Raw genomic sequence first — 27926 nt, forward strand, 5'->3', positions numbered from 1 at the left:
ATCCTGCAGAAAAGCAAGCAAGGATGCTTAGTGGTCAAGGGCACGGGAATAGCTCCACTCCTTCAAAACGCGATAGTTACATCAAGTAAAATGGGAAGTAGGAAGCGACTGCCCGTTTTTATCATTGCCACTGGATGGCAACAGACGTTAAGCAGAGACTTTGAGTTATCACTGCGCCAACCAGGCATCCACTTGCTGTGCGCCACGTTGTTTTTTGCGGGGGAATGACAGAGATTACAGAAAGCCTAGCAAACACCCCGGAAGGATCTCCGAGGGAGTAAGCCATGGGCTGACACCAACGTGGTCAGCGAGGCTGCTCCCGGGATCTGATTGAATGCTGTGATTTCACACAGTGCAGCTTCTCCAGTTATTTCACGGAGCGTGCTCTCAAAAATCAATTCCGTCTTGTCAGCCCAGGGCAAAGCCTTCTAACGAGCCGCTCAAAGTGTATTTAATGCCATGGATTGGGGTAAAAGACTTCTCAGTGGAATTCCACTACCAGTCTGTGAAATAGTTAACACTTGCACATGAAGCTGACGGGTGACCATGTTTAAATTACATATCCCTGGCTACTAGCTAGCCAAAGGCCATGGAACGATCTGACGCTGGGTGTCAAAAGTTCAGCCAGGCGCAGCAAACAGCTTCATCTGATCCATAAACTTCCCATGAATCTCCAGGAACACTGGGCTAGCACCGACCTCATCTCCGGATGTGTATTACTGTGAGGACAGGGGAGTCAGCCCCCACCAGAACACTGCAAATATTGCTAAAACCATCCTTTGTCATTCTGTCTTATTAACGATGTGCCGTGGTGGTGTAACACTACCGAGGTAACGTGCAGCAAGGAGGTAGCATGAAAAGATGGAAATTTGTCTCAAATTCAAATATCTTTACCAAAAAAAATAAAAATCAATGGAATAACACTGATATCTACTTTTTTTTGTTAAAAAAAAAAAAGCTGATTCCATGAGGGGCTGGCTGACCTCAGCAGGCAGTTGTTTGATGTGTAATTTATGGATGTGCTTTTACACATTTCAGTCTTGGATGGCAGCATTTTGGTAGGGCACCGGAGTGTCCTGAGGGAAAAAAGCACCTGCCAAAACGGTTCTCCGTGCACCACCAAACAGTAATTAGCTGGCGCGTGTCCATCCTCGCCAGGACATGGGGAGAGAGTTTGCTCACTCACATGGGGGTTTTCTCTGACAATCACACGAGAACAAACCTCTGCTAGCATCAGTCTAAGCAACGACAGAGATTAAATGAGGCAAAAGCCAGCCTGGAATATCTGAACATGCTCAAGGAGGGCTGGATTCACTCTGTGCGTAGCTGTGCCAGGTTCAGCCGATCGGTAACAAGATGTTTGGCTCCTCGGGTTACGCTGTTCAAAGGCACCCACACGGGCTGGAAGGGAGATATCTCTCTGAGGGCAACAGACCCCTCTGGAAGGGGGGCTTGCAAGGCAGCGTTAGGGATTTTTCAGCAAAGCCTGTTGATAAGAACATGTCTCCCCCTGCAAAAATTGCAATGGGAGCTGAAATCTTAAAGCTGCAGTGTAGAGATTTAGCTGCCCTTGAGATGTTCTCCAACTATTTTCCCCAAATCCAAGACCGAATCATGAGTCCTCTGCCCTGCAGAGCACAGAGGATGCAGCATCATAGCAGAGGACAGCCGGGACATGTTGCCGACACTGCAGGGAAGATGCCTCAGGAGCGGGGACTGCAACTACTGAAAATTCAAACAGCCCTGCAGCTTCTAGGGTTTGGGCAGGGCCTGGACCAGTCCTGCAAAAGAGGAGTTTGGAAAGGAGGAGAGAGATGTTTGGGGCCCATTCTGCCCATGAGAGAGCCGAGACGTGTGCAGTGCAAGGCTGCGAGTCCGGAGACCCAGGCAGGAAAATATATATAGGAGCAATAATCATATGTTTCTTATTCATCCAATTAATGCTATTAATTCATCATCCCCAAAGTAGCATTAATATTAACATATCTTATTGCGCTGCAGATCCTGCGGTCTGCTCCTCAGCACATTGTGCTAGTTCAAGGTCTGGCTGTTTTTCTTACTCGATTTGCATGCCTGGGTTCACAGCGCTGGATAAGTCTGTTTGAAAAGCGTGCCGCTTAACCGGCTCTGCCGCATCTCCAGGCCATCATGCGGTCAAACATGGGCAGAGGAAAAAGATGCTCTCTGAGAATCAGGGCTGGGGTTCACCTCCCCCCATCTCTATCTGCCTACCTGCGGTTTGCAAAGAAATGGCTGGTCACTAAATTGCAAATGCCCAAACTGTTCTTAAAAAAAATAATAATAATAAAATAAATAAAAAATCACTTTTAAAACCATGCACAGCACCCTTGTCTCTCATCCAAATTGCAAGAGAGGCCTCAGCTTCCCACGTCTCTGCTGGCCTCCGCACAGGCTGTCCGGTGGCAGCAATAGCATGGGATCCATCCTCCAAAATCTGATGTATTAACGTCTGAAACAGTCACATCTGACGATTGCAGCCCAAAGCCTAACCCTCCTCCCTAGGTGTTTACTAAGCCACTTGCCCCTTCTGGAGCCAAACTGGGCAAGTGGTTTTTGGAGAGATGCTGCCTGCTGCGTGCTTCCCGCCAGGGCAGCCTGCAGCCGGGCACCAGCCACCCGCAGCGCGGGGACGAGCGCCGCAGAGCCCCGGGAGCGCACACAAAACCCTCATTATTATGGATGGGGGGGTTCAGCCGGCTCCACAGTGATTCATTCAAGCTGCGCCAGCCGGCAGAAACAGCCAGAGCGACCAAGCCCAACCCCTTTCTGCCGCTGAATGATTCTTTTTCCTACACGCATCCTCAAAACAGTTATCCTCACGTTCCTGGGAGCGGCAGAGCCAGCTCACCGATTGCACCGCTTTGCTGTGCAAGACAACTAATATTTCATGAGAGGAACTGCGAATTGCAGCTATTTGTCCTCCAGATCCCTGGTGTCTGAGCCAGCCACATACTGGGGGGTTCCTGCTCGGTCCTAAAAGCAAGGTTGCACCTCGCTAGCAGTCTCTGTACATTTAGCCTTTGCAGGACCAAGCTTGTGCCCGTGTTGCTGTGCCCCGGTTTTACACAGCTGCAGGCGTGCACACCCTCTCGCAAGCCCTGCTCCTGCCATCCTGCGGACAGACGAAGCCACCCAAAGTCTCTCCCCCATTCTGCCCTCCCTGCACCTTTGTTTTTGCAAACCTGTCCGAGCACATTAAGCCCTGGTTATTGTTGTCGGTATTTTTCAGTCTAAGGGGAAGGGGAAAAAGGAGCAAGAAGGGAAGGTCGGAGATGATGCATCTATTGTGTTACTCAAGGCAGCAGTCAGACACCACCACGGCGGACCTGGTGCACGGCTCTCCATGGACCGCTGGGAGAGGTTTACCAGGCGGAGCTGCAGGGCCGGGCCCAGTGTGGGGAAAAAAGACCCTCAGGACAGCAAAGTGTGGCATCCAGCTGGAGGGACTGACCTGGAAACCAGACGGGGCCATCCAAGCCCTGCTCGCACCTGGACTCGTGCTTGGTCATCAAGCGTCGACGCTCACTCCTGCACTACCTAAACCTCCCATGTCCCAAGCAGACACCTCCCTCCACCTCCCCCTGCCCGTTGCAGAAAAACACCCTCTTTAGGAACAGAAACAGCTGCATTTACCTTTCTGCTTATTTAAAAACGGCAGCAGGGGCGAAGCCAAGGGACTTCTTTTCCCAGAGTCCTTGGAAGACACTTTGCTTTGGTTAACAACTGTTTCTTCGATGGGTTTCTTCAGGGTTATTCTCTCCTTCAGCTCCTCGGTGCTGACGGCCGAGGTCGGGGGCTCAGCGCTCGCTTTCGGTGTGACAAAAGAGCATTTCAGGTAGGACGCAGAATCCGCCAGGTTTTCCCTGTTCATCCTGCTCTCCGTCGTTTTATTTACTTCATAGTCTGAGGGGTCGGCCCGCGAGCCGTTCTCTTCCTTGATGATGTCCATGATGAGGGGCTTCATCAGCGGGGAGTCGTGCTCCCTCTTGGGGCTTTCCTCGGAGGCCGAGGAGGCGTCGCACGACTCGATGATGAGCTCGCTGTCGAGCTCGGCCTCGCGCTCCTCCCGCAGGATGCTGTACTGGATGGAGGGGGAGGCGGGCGACGGCGGGGGGCCCCCGATGTGGCTGAAGGTCATGTAGTTGGAGTGCAGCGCCTCCTCGGCCGCCAGCGGGTCCTCCGAGACCAGCTCGATCTCCGAGTCCCCCGACTCGGCACTGCTGGCTTCGTTGTCGAGGGGCGAGGGCACGGCGGGGCGCCCGGGCTTCGCCCGCTGCTCGGGCTTGTCGGCCGAGAGGCTCGCCGACCGCGGCGCCTCCGAGCCCTCGAAGGAGAAGCTCTTCGCCTCCTTGATGGCGCTGATAAGTTCGTCCTCCGACAGGCTGCCTTTGCCTTGCGATTCCGAGCCGGACGGTTCTGCCAGCCGGGAAGAGAGGGAGGGAAAAAAAGAAAAAAAGAAAGAAAAAAAAACATTATTAAAGATGATAACTTTGGGCTGCTTAGGCAACGGACGCAATGGGTTTCAAGCCAGCACAGATCCCTCTAGCAGAGCCGATAACAGGCAGAAGTCTCCCTCTCTGTAACGAATAACAATAATAGCTTGTCCTTACAGAGTGTTTTTCATGCGTATTCCTCACACACTTTATCAAAGCAGCAGGTTTCCTTAAAAGAGGTAAATAGCATCGCTTACTAAGGGGGAAGCTGAGGTACAAGGTGATGCTGTTCAGCGGCTCAGCGATGGGTTTTTTACCAGGAAAATTGCCAAGCATTGGGCCACATGTGATGGCATCTAACTGCGCCCATCAAACACGTGCCTGTTCTGGGGATAAACACGGGGCTGGTAGGAGCCGATGGGTTTCTGACACTTCTGAGTTCAACAGTCCACTTTTAGTTTCTATAAGTTTTGTCAAACTAACTTTTGGGGTGAAAAGTTACAGATCATAAATTTTTCTCTGGTTATTTTTTTGTGTGGCAGGAGAGGGTAAATTCTGTGTTTGCTCTTATCTCAGCTGTGTCTGAGAATAAGGCTAGAAAAACAGGCCTTTTTGCTGATTATAAAAATGTGGAATGCCATTTACTCCGGGACTGTCTAAAACTGCCATGATTTGGAAGACAGGCTTGAAATTTAGCAAAGAAGTAGCTGCCAGGCTACTGTGAAAATATGCCCAGGGCTGGTTTAACAACAAAACCTTGGAAAATTCCCAGTTTGTTCCTGCTCAGTGGGGTTTAGCAGCTAAAAGTCTCCAAAGATTTGCAAATATTGGCTGGCTGCTCGGAGGTTGCCGCCTGCTTTTGAGTGATGTCCAGCAGGCAGCAGAGTGAGAGGAGAGAAAGGGAGGACGAAGAGAAAGGAGAAGGCTGGGACAATGCGGCTGGTGAAATTAGGATCAGGCAAGTTAGGGGAGAAAATTTTGGGGGCCACTTGCCCATTTCGTGTTGACTGCCTGTGTTTGCAAGTCTCTGAATAATGGACTAAGTCAGCCTCCAAGTTGGACCAACCTTCAGGTATTGCTACACTTGGGTTAAGAATAAAATGCTACCAAACCATTTTACCTCTTGGATCCAACCCCTTTCTGTCCCTGAGCTTTCCTATTTTTTGCACTCTCCGTACTGCATCCCATTTCCTCAGGCCACTTCAGGCAAAAATACAAGATAATCAAAACACTTACACCAATGATACAGTCACTGCAAACTAGCCGTGTGTTTTAAAATGAGCAGAGGTTTTGTTTAATTTTGTTTAATGTTTAATCCTTACTTGCTGTCCTAAAGTATTTTTCTGTGTGCAATTTGCCAACATCATTCCTAAAGCTGTGGCAGCCGCCACATCTTCTTGGGCGACGGACAAGAAATACAAGCCCCCCCAGGCGGTTTCAATGTGAGCGCCTGGCCCTGGCTGCCAATACAGGTCCTATCGCCACAGTCTTGCCCCAATAATCCTTGACCACATCTCATTAACGCGCACATTTGCCTGCAGCTCCTCCGACAGCACAGCCGTCTGGCAACGCATCCATCTCGCCCAAGAAAGCCGTTCTGTAACCTGCAGCCCAGCAGCAGACAGGCTTGAGGTTTTCGGGACACGCTGCTGTCAGGACGCCAGGAAGTTTCTGTCGAATTAGACACGCTAAACAAGAGCCTTTGCATCCTTTCCCGGGGGCTGCAGGAAAGCACGCGTGAGCTGGGCAGCTCTGCGGCATTGCAGCATGGCAGTATTTTCTCTCCGAGCTGACCTACGATGAGTTAACCTGGCGCTCTCCCAGCCGTACACGGGACCGTCAGCCCTCAGCACGCAGCGACCCACTGCTCCTCCAATTCACCCAGTTTCTGTCCATGCCGGCAGATTATAACATTTGGCTATGACATTCACCTTGGGGACAAGAAAGTTCTCTGTGGCCAGGAGCCGAGCATCATATTTACTGCCAGCTGGGGGGAAGCCTATAAATACCCATCAGCTTTCAGCGCTGATGCAGCATACAAACAACCCACGTCTTCCTTCCCCGGAAAGATCATCGCCATTAATTAAAAAGCAAATAGCTCTGAAACACCCTGGTCCAGGCAGGGAAGGCAACCGTGGGCTCCGGCTGGCTTTGCCAGCACGTTTGAGGAGTATCTAGGAGCGATGGCTTTGCTGAGTCACTAGCTAGAAATAGTGAGGGCAAGTTTTAATTTCTTCTTAACTTACAAAAGCAGGGCCTGGGCACAGTGAGTCCCTGGATGCAGGAAGGGTGGGAAATCCAGGAAAATGTGCTGGAAGAGCCAGCCCCTAAAAGGAAGACACCTGCTTCTTTCTTTACCGCAATACATGAGCTTTCCGGCGTTTTTCCTTTGGCTTTCCAGCCCCACAACACGGCCTGGTGGGACCTCACAGGGCTCCCATGGGCCATTCAGACCGTGCCGGGGACCGGCTTGGCCCCCGGAGCACCGTTCCCATGCTGGCGAGCCTGTGGGGCACTCAGTGCCTCCCGGTAAGGCAGCAGCCTTGGTCCTCGGCCGCGCAATATTCACCTGTTATTATGAAATACAGTTATCCAGAATCATCAAGCTGGCCTTCTGGAGTCATTAAGGACTGATTAAATAACAATTAGTGCCTGAAGTTCTTAATTACCTTCTGGTGTAAAAAGTATAAATCAATAAAAAATGGAATAACTTGGAAGTAGTGTGTGATATCATCCAGTCAAATTAAAGAAGAAAAACGGGACTCTTTAAAACCTATTTATTATCTAAAAATTCTGACTAATGCAAGTAGTATGAATTCACAGCTGCTGGGGACTCTTTCAATCTCTTTTTTGGAGAGGCATGCAAATGCATACTCAATTTTGGATAGGAACCAGGTGCTTGTTTAAGGGTAAGAACTAGCGTGGGTTGAAATTCCAAATTGCCATTCCATGGAAATTCCATTTGATTTTTAAATGTTTCTGGATATCATCAAAACAATGCAAATTTCAGCTTGGGAATGTTCATTCCAAAATTTCAAGATTTTGATCCAGCACATTGAAATTTAATTTCAAGTCTCAAAATTCTGCTTCCTTTCACACTGCTTTATTTCTTTTAGAAATGTCCCATTACTTCCATATGTTAGCGGTGGACAGTGGTACCTAATATGGGTGACTGGGAACAGGTAACCACTGCAGCAAGCACACAGTAAGAAAATGCAAAAATGAGGGATCGTGGTGCTTGCCTCCTCATCAACAGCAGTCCAAGCAGCCTTCTGCCATGGTTTCTCATCTCTATCATCCTCGCTGTGCACACAGAAACGTGGACAGGTGACATGAGCTTGCCCTGGGAAGGCTGCGTCACAAAAATAAACGGCTTGGCGGAGGAGAGAAACCCTACCGGGCTCATTGCAGCTGCAGCGCAAGCCCTTCCCGGACACCAGATCCATGTGGATGAGACATCACAAACGTCCTTGACATGGAGACCCATCACCTGAAGCTCGTGGCCCCACAGACACTACGCAGTCCACCCCGTAAGGCACAAACCCACAGCAACTTCCCAGTGCGCAAGGCTACGATTACATTCATGCACTCAATAGCGAAGAAAGGTGCCGAGCGCCACGGCCAACTTACCCGTGCCAGACGACGGTGGCGTGACGGACCCCGGACTGTCATCCTCTGGCTCTGACACGGTCACCGTTGGAACCACCTCGTGGCTCGGTTTCAGGCCGGTTTCTGGTTTAGTTGGACTTGTCTCTTTGCTGGCAGGCTCCCCTGTGCTTTCTATCTCAGTGAGTGTGATCTTCACGGGGGCTGTCACCACGGACACACTATGCTGATCACCAAATCTTTCATCTTCAAGTGGGTCTTGCTCTTTGGCTGCCTTTGTGCCCTCCAAAGCCATCCTCAGAGGTTCAACAGCTTGGTCGGACTTGGCTGTTACTCCGCAATACTTATCAATAAGGCCTGGGCTATCGCCTTCTGAGCCTGGGTCATGCTTTCCTTGGTATTTTATTTCTTCTGATCTACTCATGTCCATGTATTTATAAGCTTCTACTTTCATGGGATCTGCTAAGGTTTTATCGACCTCAGTAGATTCTGCAGGAGTCATCTCTATTCCTGAATCTGAGCTAAACAAGCCGCGGGACTCAAATCCAGTCACATCTTGAACAGGATGCCCCAGTGCATTAAACCCTTCCGTGCTGCCCGAGCAGGGAATGGGGCTGTTCTCCTGCTGATAAATGCCCATGAAGTAGGTGGAGTCCCGCGGAGTGGTGTAGTGGACATCCGAAATCAGAGACGTGTAGAAGGAGGTATCACCTCCGTTTGTGGCCGTGGTGGAGCCGTAGTCAAAGAGGTGCGACGAGGCCATGCCACCTACAGCAAATGGACAAAAACATCATGCGGTGAAGGGACAAGCGACTGCACATATGGGTCTTTCTGCAAAGCCATTCTCACGCCCCATTCATTTTAGGGTCATTATTTGTGATTTGATTCATGTACCAGGCCTGTTTTTGCTTGCAGAGGCTTTAGGACTGCCTCCTACTATGTTTGGGCAATATAGTGGCACATCCATCCGATGAGGCTCCCAGCTACTGCTGTATCTTAAAATAGCTATAATAATCCATGTAGCTGCTAGGAGATGGGAAACCCTACATGAGTGACTCCTGCCACCATTCCTTGCAGCTCCCTCAGCAAACTGAGGGATCACAGTGCTGGGAAAGACCTCTAGTCCTCCAGCCTGTCCCTCTTCATGGGGTGCCATCAGCTCTGCCAGATCATTTCTGACAGAGGTTTACCCACTCTTTTCATAAAAATCTCTGAGACCGGCAACCCGACAACCTCCCTCCCAGTCCGGCCTAGGGGGTCACTGTCCAGTGTCTTTCCCTATTCTCCAAATTCTTCCTTGTGTCTGATCTGAATCATCTGTGCCACTATTTAAGCCCATTACTGTTTGTCCTATCCGATCTGGGCAATAGATAATCCCCCTTTCTCTTCACAACATCCTTTTTATATATTTGAAGGCAGTTATCAGAGCCGCCCTCCTTTAGGCACCAATTTGCTCAGTCCTTCCCAATGGCTTTTTTTTATAGCTCCCCCCATTCGTCATTTCTTTCCTCTCGACTCTTGCCAATTGGCTCATATTTCTCCCAAAGTATAGCCCAAAACAAGACACAACAGTCTAGCTGAGGCTGTACCAGCTTCCTCACCTTAGAGACCCCTGCCTCTTCCTAATTTCTAATTACAAGTAATTCATTTTGGGAGTGGCCCAAAAAGACATTCATCTCCCAATGCACTGAGAAGCCCTGGCTCCTGGCTGGTGGCTTGTACAAGCCTCCAGCACTTCTGAACACGATTTCTGTGGCCCAGATTTGCAGGAAACTCAGTTCCCAGCCAGACACCAACGTAAATCTCCACAACTTCAAACTATCCCAGCAGGCTGCCTACCTAAAAAACAGAGGCACCAGCATAAGATGCTGTTTTTGAGATGTTGGTGCTTTGTTTTCCTTTCTATAAAACATGGGTGGGAGAGAGAAAGAGAGAGAGAACAACACTTACACTTTATTCATACCTTCTCTAAAATGCAGCAGAGCCAAAGCAACCCACAATAGCACAAATCTACCATGATGTCAAACAAAGTTCAATAAACAATTGCTCACAAAATGTTTGCTGAGGAAAAATAGAGATGCTTGGTATTCACAGAGCTCCCTCATCTTTGGAAAATAACATGAAAATATCTACTACGTCTGTGCTCAGACACCAAGAAGTCTCTGCTTTATTCCATGTTCAAATTCCAGACTTCGAGCTCTGGCTGATGGGAAAAACTAATCGCATGCTTGGGGTCAGAGCGCTAGTCTTCCCTGTGCCCCTCACACCCAGAAGCCCTGTTTTTGTCCTAAACAGTCACTTCCCCAAATCCCGCTGTGTTCACGAGGAGGCCTCATCAAGAAACTGAACACGTTGTACTAACCTCTCACCTCCCTTCCCAAACCTTACACGTGACCCAGACTTCCAGCCTGACTCTCAGAGATCTCCAAGAGCTCTCCTGAGTCTTTCAACAGTGGCTTTAGCTCAGTCTGCAGATATATTTAAATGGAAAACCAAAAAAACGCAAAGGTTATGCACCTCTGCAGCCTCCTCCCTACGGAGGGATGCAGCAGACATCCAACGCAAGGAAAGCCGGCAGCGCCGCTCGCCCAGGGCGGCCTCCCTTCTTTGGCAGCATTGAGCTGCTGACTTCAGTACGGTGCCAAGTACACCAGCCGGACACAAAACTGTTACTACACTAGAAAACCACCCAGCCTGTGGACAGGAAAAATAAGCAATGCAGTGAGAACACGACACGGCCTCCACAAACTTTGTTTTCAGAAAGAAAGGTCTACTGCGGGCTAAAAACCCTAGCATGATGTCATAGCCTTCTAATAGTGTTTTGGCCACAAAGAGCCATTTTAAATCATCTTCTCTGACTTCCTGGGTATAACTGCTATAAAATGTACCTGTGCATAGAGCTCAAAAACTTGCACTTGCCTAAATCTTCCAGAATGGTGACCGGCCATAGCTAGACTGGACCCTACTGGGAGACCTGGGAGGGGGTCGCTGGTTCATCCAGCCCCCTCAGACCCACATCCTTCCCCATCTTCTGGGTCCGTCTTTTTCCCCTATACAGGGAGCCTCTAGCTCAGGTTAACCCTTAGGTGGGCAGTAGAGCCCATCTTCCCCCTCTCCCCTGCTTCTTGAGCTGGGGAGATCACTGCCCAGCTGCCCACCTTCTTCCAACACGTTCTCTATTCAGGAGGTAACAAGCATTGCTGCAGGACAACCTTATTCAAGCTGACTGCAAAGCATTTTATATGACATAAAATAAACATAAAAAAAAAGAGGAAAATATAATAATTTTCTTAAATGCAGAAAAATGGGGGAGTTTTGCTCAAAGTAAAATTGTCATTACGAAAAAATTTCCACTGGAAAGAAGTCGAAACGGGAAGTTGGTACGCAGCTCTAGATTTCATTTTTGCTTTTTATAGTGATGCTAAACTTGTGAGACAACTAGAGCAGAGGCTAAACATCCCCATCCAGTGATTTCCAAAAGCCCAGAAAGCCACATCCTATGTGCATCTCCTGCAAAGTGTGCCGGCTTGAGCACGGTTAAATCTTCACCCCGGCCCAGGCATCATTTTCATACATTGCTGCTATTTCCCTCTGTCATGCTTTAAGTTCCTGGGGATGTCACTAACTGAATTACAAACGACGGGCGCTCTCTAATTGAGGCACTAATATAAAGTGCAGCTTTTGACAGCGGGAACAAAAGACGCCCCACTAGGGAGCAGGAGGTGGAGCGACAGATCTGTCTAGGCTGTAGGTAGAGGGACGTGGAGGAACGAGGCTGAGTTAAGAGAAGCTGGTGCATACGGAGGTGGGGTAACCCGTTAACCAGCTGATCCACGCCGAGGCGGTCTGGCTTTCCCCAGCCTCCGTCCTGCAAGGAACGCGGAGCTCCTCACCAGCTAAACGTGTGCCGTGTCCTTGGCTATCGAGCACAAGGCCAATTTCACAGCAATGTTAATGGGACGCTGCTGCAGCCGCAAAGCCAGAAGCCGGGAAACGTCCACATGAAGGTTCCTGCGCTGCTGGCATTCACTTATTTTCTTTCTCCTTGCACATACATGATGACACCATCTTTAAATACACAGGCGCAACTGTTTTTTTCTGCCGCCCTCTGTGCACTAGGTGCCTGCAGCTCATTTAGTAAGCCCTGAAGCAATTTCTTCCCCCCAGTGACCCAACACTGTTCCCCAGGCTTTATCTTACTGCAAAACCTTGCTGCATTTTGCATGCAAAATCCAAGCCCTGTGCAAAGGCAGAAGGACCAGGTCCCTCATGGGTGTTTTTGCCTTGCTCAGCGGTGGTCAGAAGAGCAGATTAGCAGAGAGTTTCCATAGAAATATTTATTATCAGGCCAAGATCTTGTTTCAGAGTGATAGATCTCACTGCAGACTATTCTCACGTATGTGAGCTTGGGACTGTTCCCCCCCATCTACATAACTTTACATTCATCTCCTCTGAATTTCACCTTCCATTTTACCGCCTGCTCACTCAGGGCCATAGGATCCTCTGCAACTCGTTGCAGGCAGCTCTCGTCCTCACTGCTCCAAATGACTCAGTCTCATCGGCAAAGGTATTTGAGAACGGAAAACCACAGCAAAACCAACACAAAAGAAACAAGGGCTGAGTTAGGCTGACGCATTTTTAAATTATCAGTAAACCAAAAATGGGCAGGTTATTTTTCTTGCAATTATTTTTCTTGCTGAATTTGCTTTTTTTGGGGGGGGAGGGGGGAAATTATCCATAAGCAGGCTTGGATTTTCACAAATGTGTTGGTTAGCTGAAATTCTCTGATGCATTGTTTATGCCAACATATTTCAGGCTGTGAATTGCTGACTACAGACTATTCATGCCTGTTGCTGCCAGGATCTGCTGTTTGTAATTTACTATTTGTGCTGGGTGAGTGGCTGTCTAAATCATGGGGTTTCAGGGCTGTTCTTTCATTAGATGATTCCCTAGTGCTCACTGGGCCTGATCCAAAGCCCACTGAATTCACTGGAAAAAATCCCATTGATTTTGAGTGGCTTCAGATCACATTGCCATGCAATACTTTCTGCTCTGGATATTCAAAAAAAATGTACAATCACACCACTTTCAGCAAGCAAAACATCAGTTTTTGCAACTATTCCAAGACTGTTAGTAAAGAGTGAACACAAACATAGCCAGGGGGAATTGAAAATGCCTTCTAACCGGCATTCATGGGTGCTGTTTGCACCTTGCATTTCTGCTTTATCCCATATTTTATGTCAGATGCAAATGCATTTGAAGCACTTAGTAATGCTGATCGATAGAGCAGTGAAAGGATTTATAATGTATTTGTGTCAGGTGCTTCATAATAGAAGTTATAGCAAGCCAAGAGAGCTCATAGTACGGCTACTGTTACTCAGAGAGCCAAGGAAAATATCACTCTATTCCTTCTGATTTTTCAGCAGAAAGAAAATAACCCTGAAATAGACATTGACAAAAATATTACCTCACTTTTTAAAATAATACAAAACCAACGTTGTAGTGGATGTTAGCAAATGCAAAAGCTGAATTTAAAATGGGCTCCCTGCTGCTCCCACACTTTTTTTTTTTTTTTTTTTGGCAGTGGTTCTGCAAAGGGGACGACAGAGTTGCAGGGTGCGTGAGGGTGCGCGTATGCGCACGTGTGAGCGGGGAGAAGGTTTCACATCAGCAGGGCATGGAGGGATCCTAACTCTCAGACAACTGCAGAATGAAAAACACTGAAGACAGCTCAAAATGGCTAATTACTAGGATTTAATGCAGCTCTGTATTTCCACAGGGGATGATTTAAAGCCATCGGTAAAAGCGCCTCTTATTTAGGAAGTGTGAATATATGAGCTTTTAGCCTGGCTATTAAAGAGAGAGAAACCTATAATAGCCGAGCAGGTCTTTGCTGAAGAATGGTGTATTCAGAGCCTAGCGATTAAGCAGTACGCTGTCTGACTTTAAGTTTATTTAGTTCAATATCCGTGGGAAGGAGAAGCCTTGAATAGCATCGGTAATTGATGGCAGTATCGGGTCTGAATTTAGCCTTGTTTCAAAGGGTTTTATCTGGATTTTCCTCAAACGTGCCCAAAAGCTTGCCTGCCAATTCAGGTAAAGCAAACCTATTCACCGCCTGAGAGCGGCACTCATGCTCTCGTGTAACACGAGCCCTCGGGAAATAATTTCGCTTCCTGCAAACAGCTAAGGAGTAATGGGTCTGATTCAATCATTTAGAGCACAGCTGAGATCCTCACTACATTACATGTGTTTTCATCAGCCGTAAAGAAAAAATTCTTTTTGAAAATGACTGTTTTGTCTCCTCAGAATAAGCAACCAAGTGCTCCAAAAATCCTCCCTACAGAGCTAGATTTAGAGCAAATTAGCATTTGACACATGACATACTTTAGAAATCATCGGTTCCACACAGAGCAACTCTTAATTTAAGAAAGGCAACTGGTGTCCAATTTGAACCAATGAAAGATGAAGTGTTCCAACATACTGGAATAGGAAACCAAAAATTAGCTGAGGATAATAGATAAGAAAAATAGTTAATTTAAATGAAACTGATTTTTTTTTCCAAACTAGAGTACGTCCAGTCTTGTTCATTGATTACCTCAGAATAGTCCATGTGTTTAACATATTACAGTCACATGAACAAAATAACCAATATCCATGTTAACATGCCTTTCTTGATCTAGTTGTCAGAGAGGTCTCACATACAGCTGTGATGACCTTCAATAGCACAGACAGACTGACACAGAAGGACACAAACTTTCGGTTCTGTATAACAGCTGTCAACCCAGCAGCGTGAGGTTCAGCATTTACCATGCGCCAGTGACTCATTCAGAATTATTAACTTTTCGGAAGAGGAGAGGGGGCACTAATCTTTAATTAGATAATGCTATTTTTACAGCCTGGAGCTGCATTTGGAAGCAGACTGATCTCTGGTGCAGCTTGAGGAACCAAGGTTTTGACGACCTTTTCGGGGAAAAGCAGAATAGCGTAAGTAAGCCTCTTCCACCAAATTCCTGTAGGTCTTTAAAATAGCTGGCTCTGCTTTTGCCCTGGATCTGGCAGCTTGGGAGCCCTCACCCGCTGCCCAGCACCGTTAGCTCCCGGGAGTAGGATGCTCTCAGCTCCCTCCCCTCTGGGCCGTAGCTGCCTTGTCCACACCAATAGCAGGCTCCCTGCAACAAGGTCCACCTTGTCCTCGTGGGGCAGTCCCCAGCCTTTGGTAATTTGTGGTCCAGAAGCAAAAACGAGCCAAGGAGCACCACGAGCGAGGGGACCGGTCTTGTTCTGATGGTCCCCAAGCCATGCGGGAGGGTCTTGCAGGACACGTATGATGCCCAGATCACAGTGCCTGGGGCACCTCAGACCTTTAGGTGTCATCCATATGTTTCAGGTAATAAAAAGAGGCCAAAACTAAGTGAAGAGCATTTCTCAACACAGCAACTTTGGTATGATCCAAGACTCCAGAAGGCACCAAAAAGCTGAGGAATACACAGTGACTTCCCTACAGGTGCTTAGGCTAAGGCTTGTCTTCTAAAAACATACCCCAATACTGCCTTAAAGGTTCAAGAAGATAGCTGAGTGACATGCCAAGCTTTTTAATTACCCTTTCACCTAGAAAGCCATTTCAAGGTTGACAGTGTCCAACTCCAGCTCCCAGTTGCAGGCTCCCATTGCATCCCTCAGTACACAGGAGAGTCCCCTTTGCCCAGGGACCTTGACCCTGCATACGCATCTGCACACAGGCAGCAAGTCACGCCTCCGTCTCCTCTCTGACAGCCAGCACAGATTGCATTTCCCAGCCCCACGCCAGCAGGCTTACGTGCCAGCCACTCCATCATTTTTATGGCTCATCCACAACCCCCTATCAGACAGATACATCTTCCTGCTTTCTTGCAAGTACACAAGTAGCTATTAAACAGTTCTGCCTTTTCTTCGCCAACCTGACAATTTTAGCATCTGCCACTAGCAACAAGTCTATACTTGACCTTGGTTTCTTTCTATTCCTAACATATCCTTAAAAAAGGAAATTAAAAAAAAGGAAAAAGGAAAAAGAAAAAGGCTTTTCCTATTCTTTTGACTAACTATACAATCATGTTTTTTGAGTTTCCTATGCCAGTTACCTTAATTTTTAACTCACACTATATTGCTTCTCACTATCTTCTCAGCTGTCGTGTTTTTATACAACAGTCCAATGTTTATCACTTTTCCGTAACCCCCTCCCACTGATGGAGGTGAACCAGCAGTCCCAAGGCTATCTCCAAATTCAAAACACAGCTGGTCTTCTTAGATTCAGACCAAGCTGTTTCTCCCTCTCTGCTGGGTTTCAGTCCCACCTCAAACCTCAGTAAAGCCCTGGAGATTTCCACACTTCCTTTGCAGGTACCGTTGCCAGCAGTGGTGAGGGCAGTTAGCATAGGTGGCAGAGGCATCTCTGAGCCCCATGCTGAATCACACACCACTTTGAAGTGGTCGGGGTACTGCTAGGGATCTATGCATGTTTCATTTGGGAATTACACTCTTGATTTTACAAGACCCTTCTCCATGAGCTTTCTAGCCCCAGATACTTCAGACCTTGGGCAAACCTCAGAAGTACCTGCACACTTGTGTGATTCGAATGGAGCCTGAAATCCAGACTCCTAAAAGCCCATCTGTCTCCATGCCAAATGCAGGCATCATTGAGCTGCTGGATGACACCGTTAAATAAGCTCTCAGCATCTCTCTTCGATTAGCTGTTCTCAATAGCTGGAGCCAGATGTCAGCCCAGAGCTCTCCTACCTCCAGATGCTATATGTCGGACACGCACAGCAGCAAGCTGCTTGCAGCAAAACTTTATCGAGCGTGCATCCCTGGCAGAAGTGCCAGCTATTCCTTGCTGCCAGGAGATGGTGCTCTTTGTTTTAGCTCAGGATCTGCAAACCCAGTTTACAGGTTAGTAACTTCTTTTTCTCCAAAACTCTCCTGATCCCAGCTGCATAACTCTGCAGGGCACAGCATGCGCAAGCACTAATGTCCGTACTCTGAAAGTCATTTTGTGATTCATTTGCACAATAAATGCTGCAAGAAAACTAGATGTACTGGAAGGATACCTGCTGCTGTTCTCTTATCATTTCCCCTGGCTCTCACGCAGGTCCTGAATGCCCTGGGGGAGCTAGGAGCACCAAGAAGGCTGCATCCTGCTGTCTCAAAGCCACTGCCAGCTCTTTGCTCTGCTCCTGGGGGCAGGAGTGAGTCAGTGCACCAGCTGCACAAGTTACCTGTCCTTCCCTCGAGATTGCACAGCGGCACAGAGGAAACGCCGCCGTGCAGAGAGGCAGGTGTCATCTCCTGTACAGGCAGGAGAGCAAAAGGACAGGGTGGGGGGGAGCTTGATTCTCTTTATATTCCAGTTACTCCATTGACTTCAGGGGAGTGACTCCCCAGGGCTCCCCTGTCGGTTCTCTGTGTGCCAAATACATGGGGGTCCGCTGGGATCTCAGCCCCGGAAACCCTTGGCCACAGGGGATGAGCATCCTCTAAGCAGAGGGAGTCACCACCCCCTAATAAGCACAGGGGTTCGGGGGGGGCAGGGGAGCGGACCAATTCCTCTCAGGACCCAACCCATGGCCTGTAGCACTGTCAGGAGCTTCATTTTTGGGGCTAATTTAAACCCTCTCTTCCAGCATCGTGTTACGCAGAAGTACGGTCCTTCCATGCGGCTTCCCGAGCCCCTGCCTGGGGGTTTCTCCCACCTCCTTAGCTGACCTCTAATTTCTTCCGAAAACCAAGCGGACACGTATCAGGCCCTGGCTTGGCTGCCGAGTGCTGCAGCCCCGTCTGCGGGAGAGACACGTAGGAAACACTGATGAGCTTTTAATAAGATTAGAGCAAATCCACTTTGGGGAGCGCAGGGACGCACTGCGCTGCGGGTACCGCCATCCCAGCAGCTTATTAACAGCATTTTTTTTCCCTCCTCACGGCCTCGCACAAGAACAGCTATCAGCTCCCTGCAAGCAGCTCTCAGCAAAGACACCAAGGGCCAGCTTCACGCTGCAGACAGAGTGTCACGGGGGACCCGAATTCATCCCAAAACAAGTCAAGTCAAGCAACAGTGCTCCACTACCTGCAGAGGAGCAGGATGTGGTCTGGTGACGCTGAATGTTCTCAGCTCCCACGGATGCCACCAGAGCTCGTGGCACCTGGCAGGGGATGCTCAGCCGTTCCCCCAGAGCAAACCTGCAATAAGCAGTTCAGCAGTTCCCACCCGCACGTGCCCTCCAGGCTTTCCACTTCAACGAGCAGTCTCAGGAGCTCTGAGTGGACCTGGCAGTAAAATGTCTAGGTCTACATGTCTAAAATGTCTATAAGGTCTATGGCACCTCTCCCCAGTACTTAGAAAACATGAAAAACAAGGAGCACCAAAAAGAGGGCTCCCCTCTGTGAGCAGAAACTTTAGAGGAGCGTAAGAATGATTTAAAATACATATAGAGTACTAAATGTTCTTGCTAGAAGTGCAGGTGCAGCAGGTCTTCATAGAAATTATATAAATATCATTTCATAAAAAAAAAAAAGCATTTTCAGAAATAAAAAAGATGGTTGCAATAATATCACCAGGAACAACAGTACTGGTCACCAGGGTTTGGTGGCACTAAGGTACTGCCCAAAATGCTATCAAACGCACTTTGCTAAGGCTAATTAAACTCCACCTATAAGAGAATAATGCATTATTCTCTGCATATTTCACCATACTCATGTTTTTCCTGGAATGATCAAACTTTACCAAGTCCCTGGAAAAAAACATGCTGAGCACTAAGTGTCTGAGCACCTAAGATACTCTTTTCAGATGACTTGAAGCAGGACCCACCTCCTTTTAGAGCACTAGCCACAGAAGCATCTCAAAATCTGGATGTTTGTGTCCAAATCTCATTGCTTTTCATGGCCCAAAGAATTTAAATCCCATTTGGAGTGTGATTTAGGAACCTCCATTTTTCACTGTTTTTATCCCCAGTTTGCTGGAAAAATGACCCAGCCCAGCAGCTCTCTGAACTCAGGCCGGTTTTGGTTGTTAACCCTCTCTTGCAGAAGCGTCCCCTTCCCCTGCCCAGCCTCCCTCTCTGCCGCGAGCACCTTTTGCAGGTCCAGCCCCACCACTGCTGGGTCCCAATTACAGATACGTTCGGCCTCCCGCGCCTGCTGTAAGACAAACCTGATTCAAACTCAGCCCGGAAGAGAGAGGGCTGCCCAGAGCGGTCGCTTCTGATGCTGTGATAACTTCTCCCGCCCCCCATCCTGCTGGGAGAGGGATCGCAGCCCCATACTTTCAGGCTCCTCCAGGAGCTCAGGCTCGAGGAGAGAGGACTTAACAGCATGGAGATAAAAGCAGACATCGGAGAGGGGCTTTTGCTAAAACATGAGCGTTTGAGTGAGGTCCGAAACATCTGGAGAGACTGCTGTTTTCTGTGTCACCTACACCTGACTGTAACATTTCGTGGAAATCCAGTTGTTACAAAAGAAGGAAAAGGATGAAAGGGTCTTCTCCCACCCCTGGCTCGGTTCCCATCCCCAGGGTCCAAGCCACCTCAGCACCATGAATCTTCCAAGGAGGCAGAGCCACAACTCCAGCAAAGTTCAGCTGAAATCACCAAGGGCTCTCGAGAGGAAAATTAATTTTTTGACAATGCATAGCACCTACAGTGATGTGTCAGGTGCAATAATTCAGGGAGAAAACCGGCTGTCAGGAGCTGAGGGCTAGGGTAAATGAAGAGTGATGCCAGCGAAAACCCTAGATTTACATCTGCATAAAACTGTCACTGGGGAGAGAAGTACGAGGCCCTGGGAGCCACCAAATAGAGTCTGAAGACAAGACATTACCAGCCACAAATCAGGATCAAATCTAATGCCCAAGGGAAAGCTGGGAGAACTAGGTCAGAGAGGACATGGCTGCGCGAGGCTGACACAGACGAACTCAAAAATCACCATCTAACTCTTTCTCCCCCAGCGTTTTCCCATCGCAACATGACCAGCATGAGGAGGACCAGCATACGCTGGCTCCTGCTGACCACCTTTATTGGTAGCAATGGTCAGAAACATTAGGGGAAAAAAAACAACACAGTACAGCTTCAAATATGACCCAGAATGTATAAAAGCAAGAAGGAATGAGGATATAGGAGCAGTGTCAGGAAAAAAGAAAAACACACATGCAAACAAAAACAAACAAAAACCCCACAACTCAAAAACAAGAGAATTGGGGAGGTCTGCCGATGCGGGTGAGGCAGCAGGGCCCCGCTCCAAAGCGCTGGTGTTGTTTGCTTGCACATTAAGTGATTTATTTCTATTTCTGGATGGTGGGGGCACCAAGGGGGCATCTGAAAGTCAGTCACAAAGTTCCCAGAAGTATATTAAAAGTTAAACCTCTCAAAGTAGTGCAGAATATGGGGCAGATCCACTGCAGTCATAAATCAGCATCAACCTGCTGGCTCCAGCTCACGCTTAAGGAGAATTGGGCCATATGTGATTTAACTAATGCTATAAATGGCCTTGCCTTCAAGGTCCCTTCTTTATTTACCTGCCACCATGTCTCTTCTCCCTGCAAAAGAAGGGTTCACTCCAAGCAGAGACAGCAAAAGTCCTCCCTAGACACCTCACTTCCTTGAAGGGTGTTTTGAGACCTATCCCACCCTTTGCTCTACTCCAGTGATGAACCGACACAACCACAAGCACCTCTGTCTCTTGCTACAGTACCTGGAGACGCCAAAAACATTTGCTCACCCAGGAGACCAGCCTGGCAAGTTTGAAGTCCGCACTTAAGGCCAAGGCATAATTAAGATTCCAAAGGCCACCGTGTAGGTGGACTGTCCCCTTCTTTGAAAGGCTTTTACTATTTCCAAAGCACCCTGCCCAAGGAGGCTCTTTATGGTGGTGTTTCCCCCGGCTGGGGCTAGCTTGCTCCTGGGCCCCAAGGGCAGGATGCTCGGGAGGGAGATGGGTGGGCCAGAGCTGCCCATGCCCCTGGCAGGCAGCGCATTGGAGGCTCCCGGACTATTGCACAACCCCATCGCCAGGCTGACTCTGATGAAGCAAGCTCTCCAGGAGCAAGGACACATGGGACCCTACCTGGCTCTGACCCTCTCCTGCCCTACTGCCCCAGCTCTGCTGTACCAGGCAGAGATAGCGGCACTTACTTTGCATGGGGCAGACAGGTCTGATCCCCCTTTCCAGAAGGGCAGGAGGAAGCAGAGGTAAAGCCCAATCTCTGCTGCCTTCAAAGAGACGCAGCTTCCCATAATCAGAGTTGGTGGCTAAATCACTGTCTTCTGGGGATTTCAAAAACAGCATAGGTTGCACCGAGGAAAGCTTTTGAGGTCATTGTGGAGCAAAGCTAAATTCAAGCCAGCCTTTTGCTGGAATGTATATTATTAAAGCAGGTGGGGGGTAGCAGCATGACAGCACCACCAGGCACGAGCCAGGATCAACCTCTCCGACAGGTGCTCCTCTCCGCATTCAGCGGCACAGCCTGGTGTTTGGCTTTTGCAAAGGAAATGCTGGAGATAATTATCTGGATCATGATGCCTCATGCAACTCCCCCAGAGCCCCTGCTGCTGGGGAAAAGCTGGCAGCCAGGTAGCTGCAAACGCCAGAGCAAAAGGGAGGAATGGAGAGCTCTCCCCTTGCTTTCTTCCTCTGCCTCATCTAAGCTACATGGTGACGGTGCTGCTGAAGCCCTTCAGAGCAGCAACCTGCTGCATGGGCTGCCGATGGGTCATAGTTACTCCTAAGAACAGCAAATAACAGCTATCTCCCAGTCCAGTCCTTAGCCCCCCACGAGAAAGCTGTTGAAATAGCAGTTGCTGGCAGTGGTTTTGTCCTCGATAAGTAATTTGGTTCAGCTTGGAAATCCCTTCTCAGCCCCCCCATCATTGCAAGCAGTTCTTGTGATGTGGCTATTGCATGTCACTCCCTAAACTGCACCTGCTGGAAATTTTCTATTAATAGAAGTTGCAAAGAAAACTTAGCTTTTCAGAGAGGTTTGTTTTCCTTCAAAGGACACCCCCCCCCCCCCCCCCCCACCAAGACAGCGTCCAAAACTCCAAACCTTAAAGTATTTGAAAGCAAATAAAAAACCCACAGCAACAACAAAAAATACCACACGACCAAAAAGCATTTTTCATTTTTGGCTTTTTCACCTAAAAACAGGTTTTGATGAAGCTTGAAATTCTCTTTGGATACTGTTTCACTACCCAGGTCTAAAACATGATCTCCTTCACCAGCCTCTGGCTGAATACAACATGACTTGGGAGAAAGGGGATTTTGGAAGCTATTGAACAAAGGAGTATTGTTCATATTTGTCTCATCACTCGGAAAAGTATCCTCCTCCTCGCTTTCAGTGGCAGCATGGAGCAGTGAGATGCACTGAGTGCTTGCTGCAGTCAGCACGAAAGGAGTCAGCACTCACTGCTGACTGGCAACATCAATAGGATGTTGGTGTTTGGTTTCACACACACACACGCCTTTATTCTGAGGTTTTTCCGCTGATTCTCTCTGAAACAGCTGCATTGGTTTAGCTCCTGAAAGAAGGGCAAGAGAGAGCAAGGAAAAGTCCACTGTCTGGACCATGATGGGCTGGCCACTGTAGAAGTACCCATCAGTGTGGATAGCTGATAGCAAAGCCATGGATTTGTACCTTTAGTTTTCTTATGGAATGAGACTTTCCCCGGTCACCTAGAGATCTCACCCCTACTTCCATTATCAGCATCTTCCACTTTGCTACCATCTAGACATGCAAAAGATCAGCAAGGCTAGGAAAGCACTGAAACAGTTTCCTATTCAGCCTGGGGAGGTTTCAGATCCTCTGCTACTGGAGGGTTTTTGTTTTGCTTTTAAAGAAAAGTTACACAAGTAGGTCTCTTGAACCCTATAATAAGTAAAGGTGATCCTACTTGGGGACACAGGATGAATATGTGAACTCCATGGTGGTTCTCCTGCTCCAGGCTCTAGCATGAACTACTTTTGGAAGAAAGCTATGTGACAGGGTGTAATCTGAAAATATCATCACAAAAAAGAACTTTCCTTCCATCCCACCAGATCTGCCAGGCAGAATGCTTGATCTGAAGAGCAGAAAGCAACTATAGATGTAGTTCTGAACAGGACAAGTCTGTAGATAGTGCTGATTCATCCCCAAACAATGTTAAAGAAAAAAAGTGAATATGGTTAGTAATTTTTTTGCTTTAAGAGCTAGAAGGGGAGATGCAGAAAACGCCAGGGTAAATTAAGTCATGTGTCCTCTGGGAAAAGTCCATTTTGAGTCTGCCGTAGTGAGCAAGTTAGAGGGCATTTGGGAGAAAGGCATGTAATGACAGACAAAGATCAAGCCTTAGGTTATGCTAAAATAAATAACCAATCAATAGCCTTCTTGGCGATAAGCCTGGAGTTCAGAAACAAAGGAAAAGTGGTGGGTGTGATATACTTTGCTTTCTGTTGTATTTTTGGCATCCAGGCCTCCATGGTAATAAACTCAATGTATATATGAGAAAGTGGTTGAACAGACAATATGTTAATGAAGGAATTAACACTAAGATGTTCTGGGGCAAATTCTTCAAGTGCAGTATCAGATACCAGCTAACCACTCATTACATTAAAAAGCTCAGCCAGGGCAGTGTAAATGCATTGCTGGAGGACTCTACACTCAGGGAGGCAGCGTATTCCCTTTGGGTAAAACGCTAAAGGGCAAGAGGGTGCACAGTGATTGTGCACGACTTAGATTGAGCACAACTAAATGCACCGGCAGGGTACAAAATAAGGTAGGAGCCAGCACAGGATCAGACAGGGAGAGGACAGCAGAAGTAGCAAAAGCACATGGACCAACCCTGCAGTGTCAAACAGGGGAAGTCCCATGCAGAGATGGGCACAACAGGGAGAGGAGACCCCATTATTTGGATAAAGCTTGTCCTCTGGCACAAATGAACCAGGAACAGGGGCTTTTTTGTGGTTTGGTTTTCTCATTTATGAAAGGCACAGAAAGATGCAGAGGAACTACAGAAAAAGTTGCTGGTGACACAAGCACTGGAGAGCAGGATGTCTAGGACCCCTCTGGAGGAGGAAAGCACAGAGGAGATAAATTTATATTGTATGGGGAGGGGGAGAGCAGGATCAGTCTATAAATACTCTCAAGGTATCAGTATAAATGCAGGGAGGAAGTTAGTCACAATCTTAGAAAATGGGAGGGGAAAAAGCAACGGCTTGAAGTTAAAAGACAAAGCTAGGCTAGATGTTAGGGCATATTTCTTGACAGAAAAGAGCATGTAAGTGGAATAGAGAGCAAAGCATGTGATCTGTGTACTTTCCCCACCTTACAACACATCTAGATAGGCCTTAGCAGGGAACAAGGTGCAGCTCTGCCCTCGGAGGACTTTCCAAACACCTTTTTCTGGCATCACTGTCAATAGCCCAATTCTGCCTCTTGTACACTAGCACTCCAGATGAAAGCTGAGCAAATAAGAGAATCCTCAGTTCAGTGAGAGAGAAAGTTAAGGGGAAGGAATTCTGCTCAGAATTGAGCAGAAACAGAATTTAAACAATTTTTCCCCCCCAGTGAAAAAAAACAAACCAATAAAAATCATTCTAGGTCAGATCAATTTAATTTGACCTGAAGCTAAGTGTTATAGATTTGGTTACAGCAAACCCACTTTGAATATCAAAGGGAAATGCTGTGCATCAGGGACCCTAATGGGAGCACACACAACGTGACGTTTGCAGAGGGCTCTGCTGCAGAGCTGCCCTCATTTACCTTATCGCTTCCTGGCTCCAGCACAGGCAACTGCACCTGATGGGCTGCAGCTCCCTGCAACATCAGTGGAAGGACATCAATGCCTGACAGTAGGATTTGCCCTGTGGAGGAGAGAATTGCTCCTGTTCCTTCCCGCTGGCTCCGAAACGACTCTGGAGGATGGGCTCACAGGCAGGTGCTCCGACTACCTATTGCCCTCCATAAACTGTTTGGGCACCATCATTTGCACATGCATTGGAGCCCTCATCCAGCTTCCAGCACATGTTTCCATGCCATGGACCTCACCTCAAGCTGAGGAAGAGGTGGGTCTGGCAGCATGCCCAGCACCTGTGTCCTCCGACAACAGCCTGCCTGCACCATCCTCCCCACCATGACGGCTTACAGCTGCCGCCAGACAAGCAGATCAGCAGAAGAGCCCATGGAAGACTGGCCCCAGGTTATTCACCCATGCAAAGCTCCAACTGCCCTTACGGCAGCTTGCAGGGTCGTGCAGAGGCAAGGCAGGACACTTGCAGTCTTTCAGCCTCTGCCTGAGCCCAACCGCGTTGGCGTAGCGCAGGCATGACCAAAGTTTGCAGGCAGTCCTAAATCATGCTGGGAGCCATTTTAGCTCCCAGTATTTTGGAGCTGAGCCATGAAATTATTCACCACATTGTATAGTTGCTATAGTAACATCATATTGAGTATTATTAGAAATCACTATCCCAAAATCCCATGTATTGGAAGGAGTCGTGCAATGGGGGTAAGAGCCATCTTTGCCTGCAGGGCTTTGTTTCGCTCAGCCCCAGCCATATCCTGGACAATTAACCAGGCTGCATCTCTCCCCAGCACTGCTGATCACAACACTGAGCTCTGGCCTGCAAAAAGCAACATGCACCCCACTTTTCACAGCCCTACTTGTTCAAAGCAGCTGCTCCTCAAAGCTGCTCTTCTGCAGCAATTTGTTCACGCATTTACCAGAGAGAATGAACAAAAGTACACCCTAATTTAAACACAGACAATGGGTATTTTTATTAGACCAAGCAAAGAGCAACAAAAATCTGAGCCCCCTTCCCCTCCACTGTTCAAGAATCCAGAGCGTGACCCTGCAGAGATGATTTTTGCAGTAGACCTTTCTGAACATTTCCCATTTAGTGTAAAATTAACAAGAACTGTCATCCTCTTTTCCGCAAAAGATGTGAAGTTAAACGTTAGGACAGTGCACATTCCTTAGGAAAAATTAAATTAAGGCAGTCAGGGACTGAGGTTGAGCAGAGAGGACTGGACAGAGGAAAGAACCAGACTGCACCTTGCTCTACAACACAAGTCACACCATATTCCTCCACTACAACTCTTTTTCCAGGAGGAAAATTGGGTTTCAGCATTTAAACACTGCTATTAGGTGATGGCTTTCCACAGTAAATTAGAAACAATCACTAGAAAATGGCGAGTCCCAGAATTAAATACTAGATATGATGCAGCAGTCTGCATGGGCACTGCATACTGATCCTCTTGGGTCCCCTCTCCACCGGTTTCTGCCGCAGTGTACGGTCCCCTGATGCCACCACTCCTCTCGCCATGATGGAGATCACATTGCATCAGGGATATTGGGGTGACTGATGGGGAAAAGGGGAGCACTGGACACTCCCAGCCTGACAAAACTTCTGAACCGACTTTTTGATTTCGGTTTTAAGCTCTATTTCTTCAGCTTTCAGGTTCTTACCAACCCCACCTTTCACTCGGCCCCAGACGGGAAGCTTTAAAGTGTTTGATCTCTTCTAATCCAAGTCTCACGTGGTTTGGGTGCTGTGTCTCCTCCAACCCCACACCTTGACAAATGAGGCTGGCAGAGACATCCACACCCCAGCCCACGGAGATATGGCACAAAAAGGGCTTCTCCGAGGGCACTGCAGCTCCCAGCCTGATCTGGAGTAGTCCAGAGTTGACTGATAACTGATGTTTTCTCCTTTAAATACTGGGAACAGGGAAGATGAGGGAAGTTGAGGATGAAAGGCTGCATGAAGGAGATGGGAAGTTCACAGGGGTTATTTATACTGCTACTGGCTTCATTTTCACCTACCCTGAAGCCATTTAACACCGTTCCACAGTGTGAAAGGGCCTTCACATGAATAAACATTCAGGTCTGTCACTATAAGACACCTACGACATATGGACAGACTCTTCCATTTTAGTGTTTTCATCCCCTGAAATGCATCAGACAGGCTTAAGGATTTTATGCCCGTTTTGACCAAGAAGAGAAGTGTAAATAGCCATTCCAGCGAGCTATTGCTGTCTGCACACCCAGGACTCAACAAAACACCTCCCCAGGAGGCCACACTGATTTCAAAACCAAAGGCTGGTCTAGCAACCTGGCTGACTCAAGTCTTTGAATTTCTCAATGTCCACCCTGACCACGGCCCCTGCAGAGCACCCCTCCTGGCGATGAGTCCCCTCCTGTACCTCCTTGCCGAGAGCACCCTCACACCCTGTGCGAGCACAGGCAGGGGATGCTGATGCAATGTGCAACCTAGATGCAACATGCTCAGTTGGCCAGAGGATATCCCAGTCTCAGCTGTTCATAGCTCAGGCTCAAAACCTTCCCCATGTGCTACAAGGGAATTAACAGTGCATGCACCTTTCTGCTAGCTCTCGAGCCAGCTTTTAACCTCATGCAAAGCTGTTGGCCTTGTCCATACCAGGCAACTAGGAAGCACCGGAGACCTTCCCTAGCACCTCCCTGCCCCGGAGTTGCACTGGGGGAGAACCCCCTGCACAGATTTTGGCTTGTGACAACAAGAAGGAAACAGCTGAGGGGAAAAAAGCAGAAGGGGACAGAGAGAAGAAAGGGAGAACAGAAGAGAGAGCCCAGTGCTAAAAACATGGGAGATGTGTTGGGAGAGATGGAAAGAACATCTGGGTGGAAAGTGGGGGGGGAGGAGAAGGGAGGACACTGCTATGAAGAGAGAGAAAGAGGCAGCAGAATGAGAATTAAGTGCAAGAAGAGTGATGCAGAGGAAGCAAAAAAAGTGAGGGGAACAAAGGACAAGAAAGGTAGAGGGGGAAGAAAAGGAAGATAATACAAGATGAGGAAGAAAACAAAGGAAAGAAAATAAGTTTTATAAGTGCCA

General features: G+C 48.2%; 1 protein-coding gene across 1 annotated transcript in view; it reads right to left on the bottom strand.

Moving 5' to 3' along the window:
* RTN1 (reticulon 1) overlaps positions 1-27926 on the bottom strand; it is a 123867-nt gene that overhangs the window by 47763 nt on the left and 48178 nt on the right. The window contains exons 2-3 of the mRNA XM_026087287.1: positions 8085-8828; positions 3655-4437 (exon numbers count right to left, since the gene is read on the bottom strand). Coding sequence (XP_025943072.1) covers positions 3655-4437; positions 8085-8828 — 1527 coding nt within the window. The remainder of the gene's footprint in view (positions 1-3654; positions 4438-8084; positions 8829-27926) is intronic.

Source organism: Apteryx rowi, unplaced genomic scaffold (assembly GCF_003343035.1).
Source record: "Apteryx rowi isolate R43461 unplaced genomic scaffold, aptRow1 scaffold_710, whole genome shotgun sequence".
In the NCBI taxonomy this organism is placed as follows: Eukaryota; Metazoa; Chordata; class Aves; order Apterygiformes; family Apterygidae; genus Apteryx; species Apteryx rowi.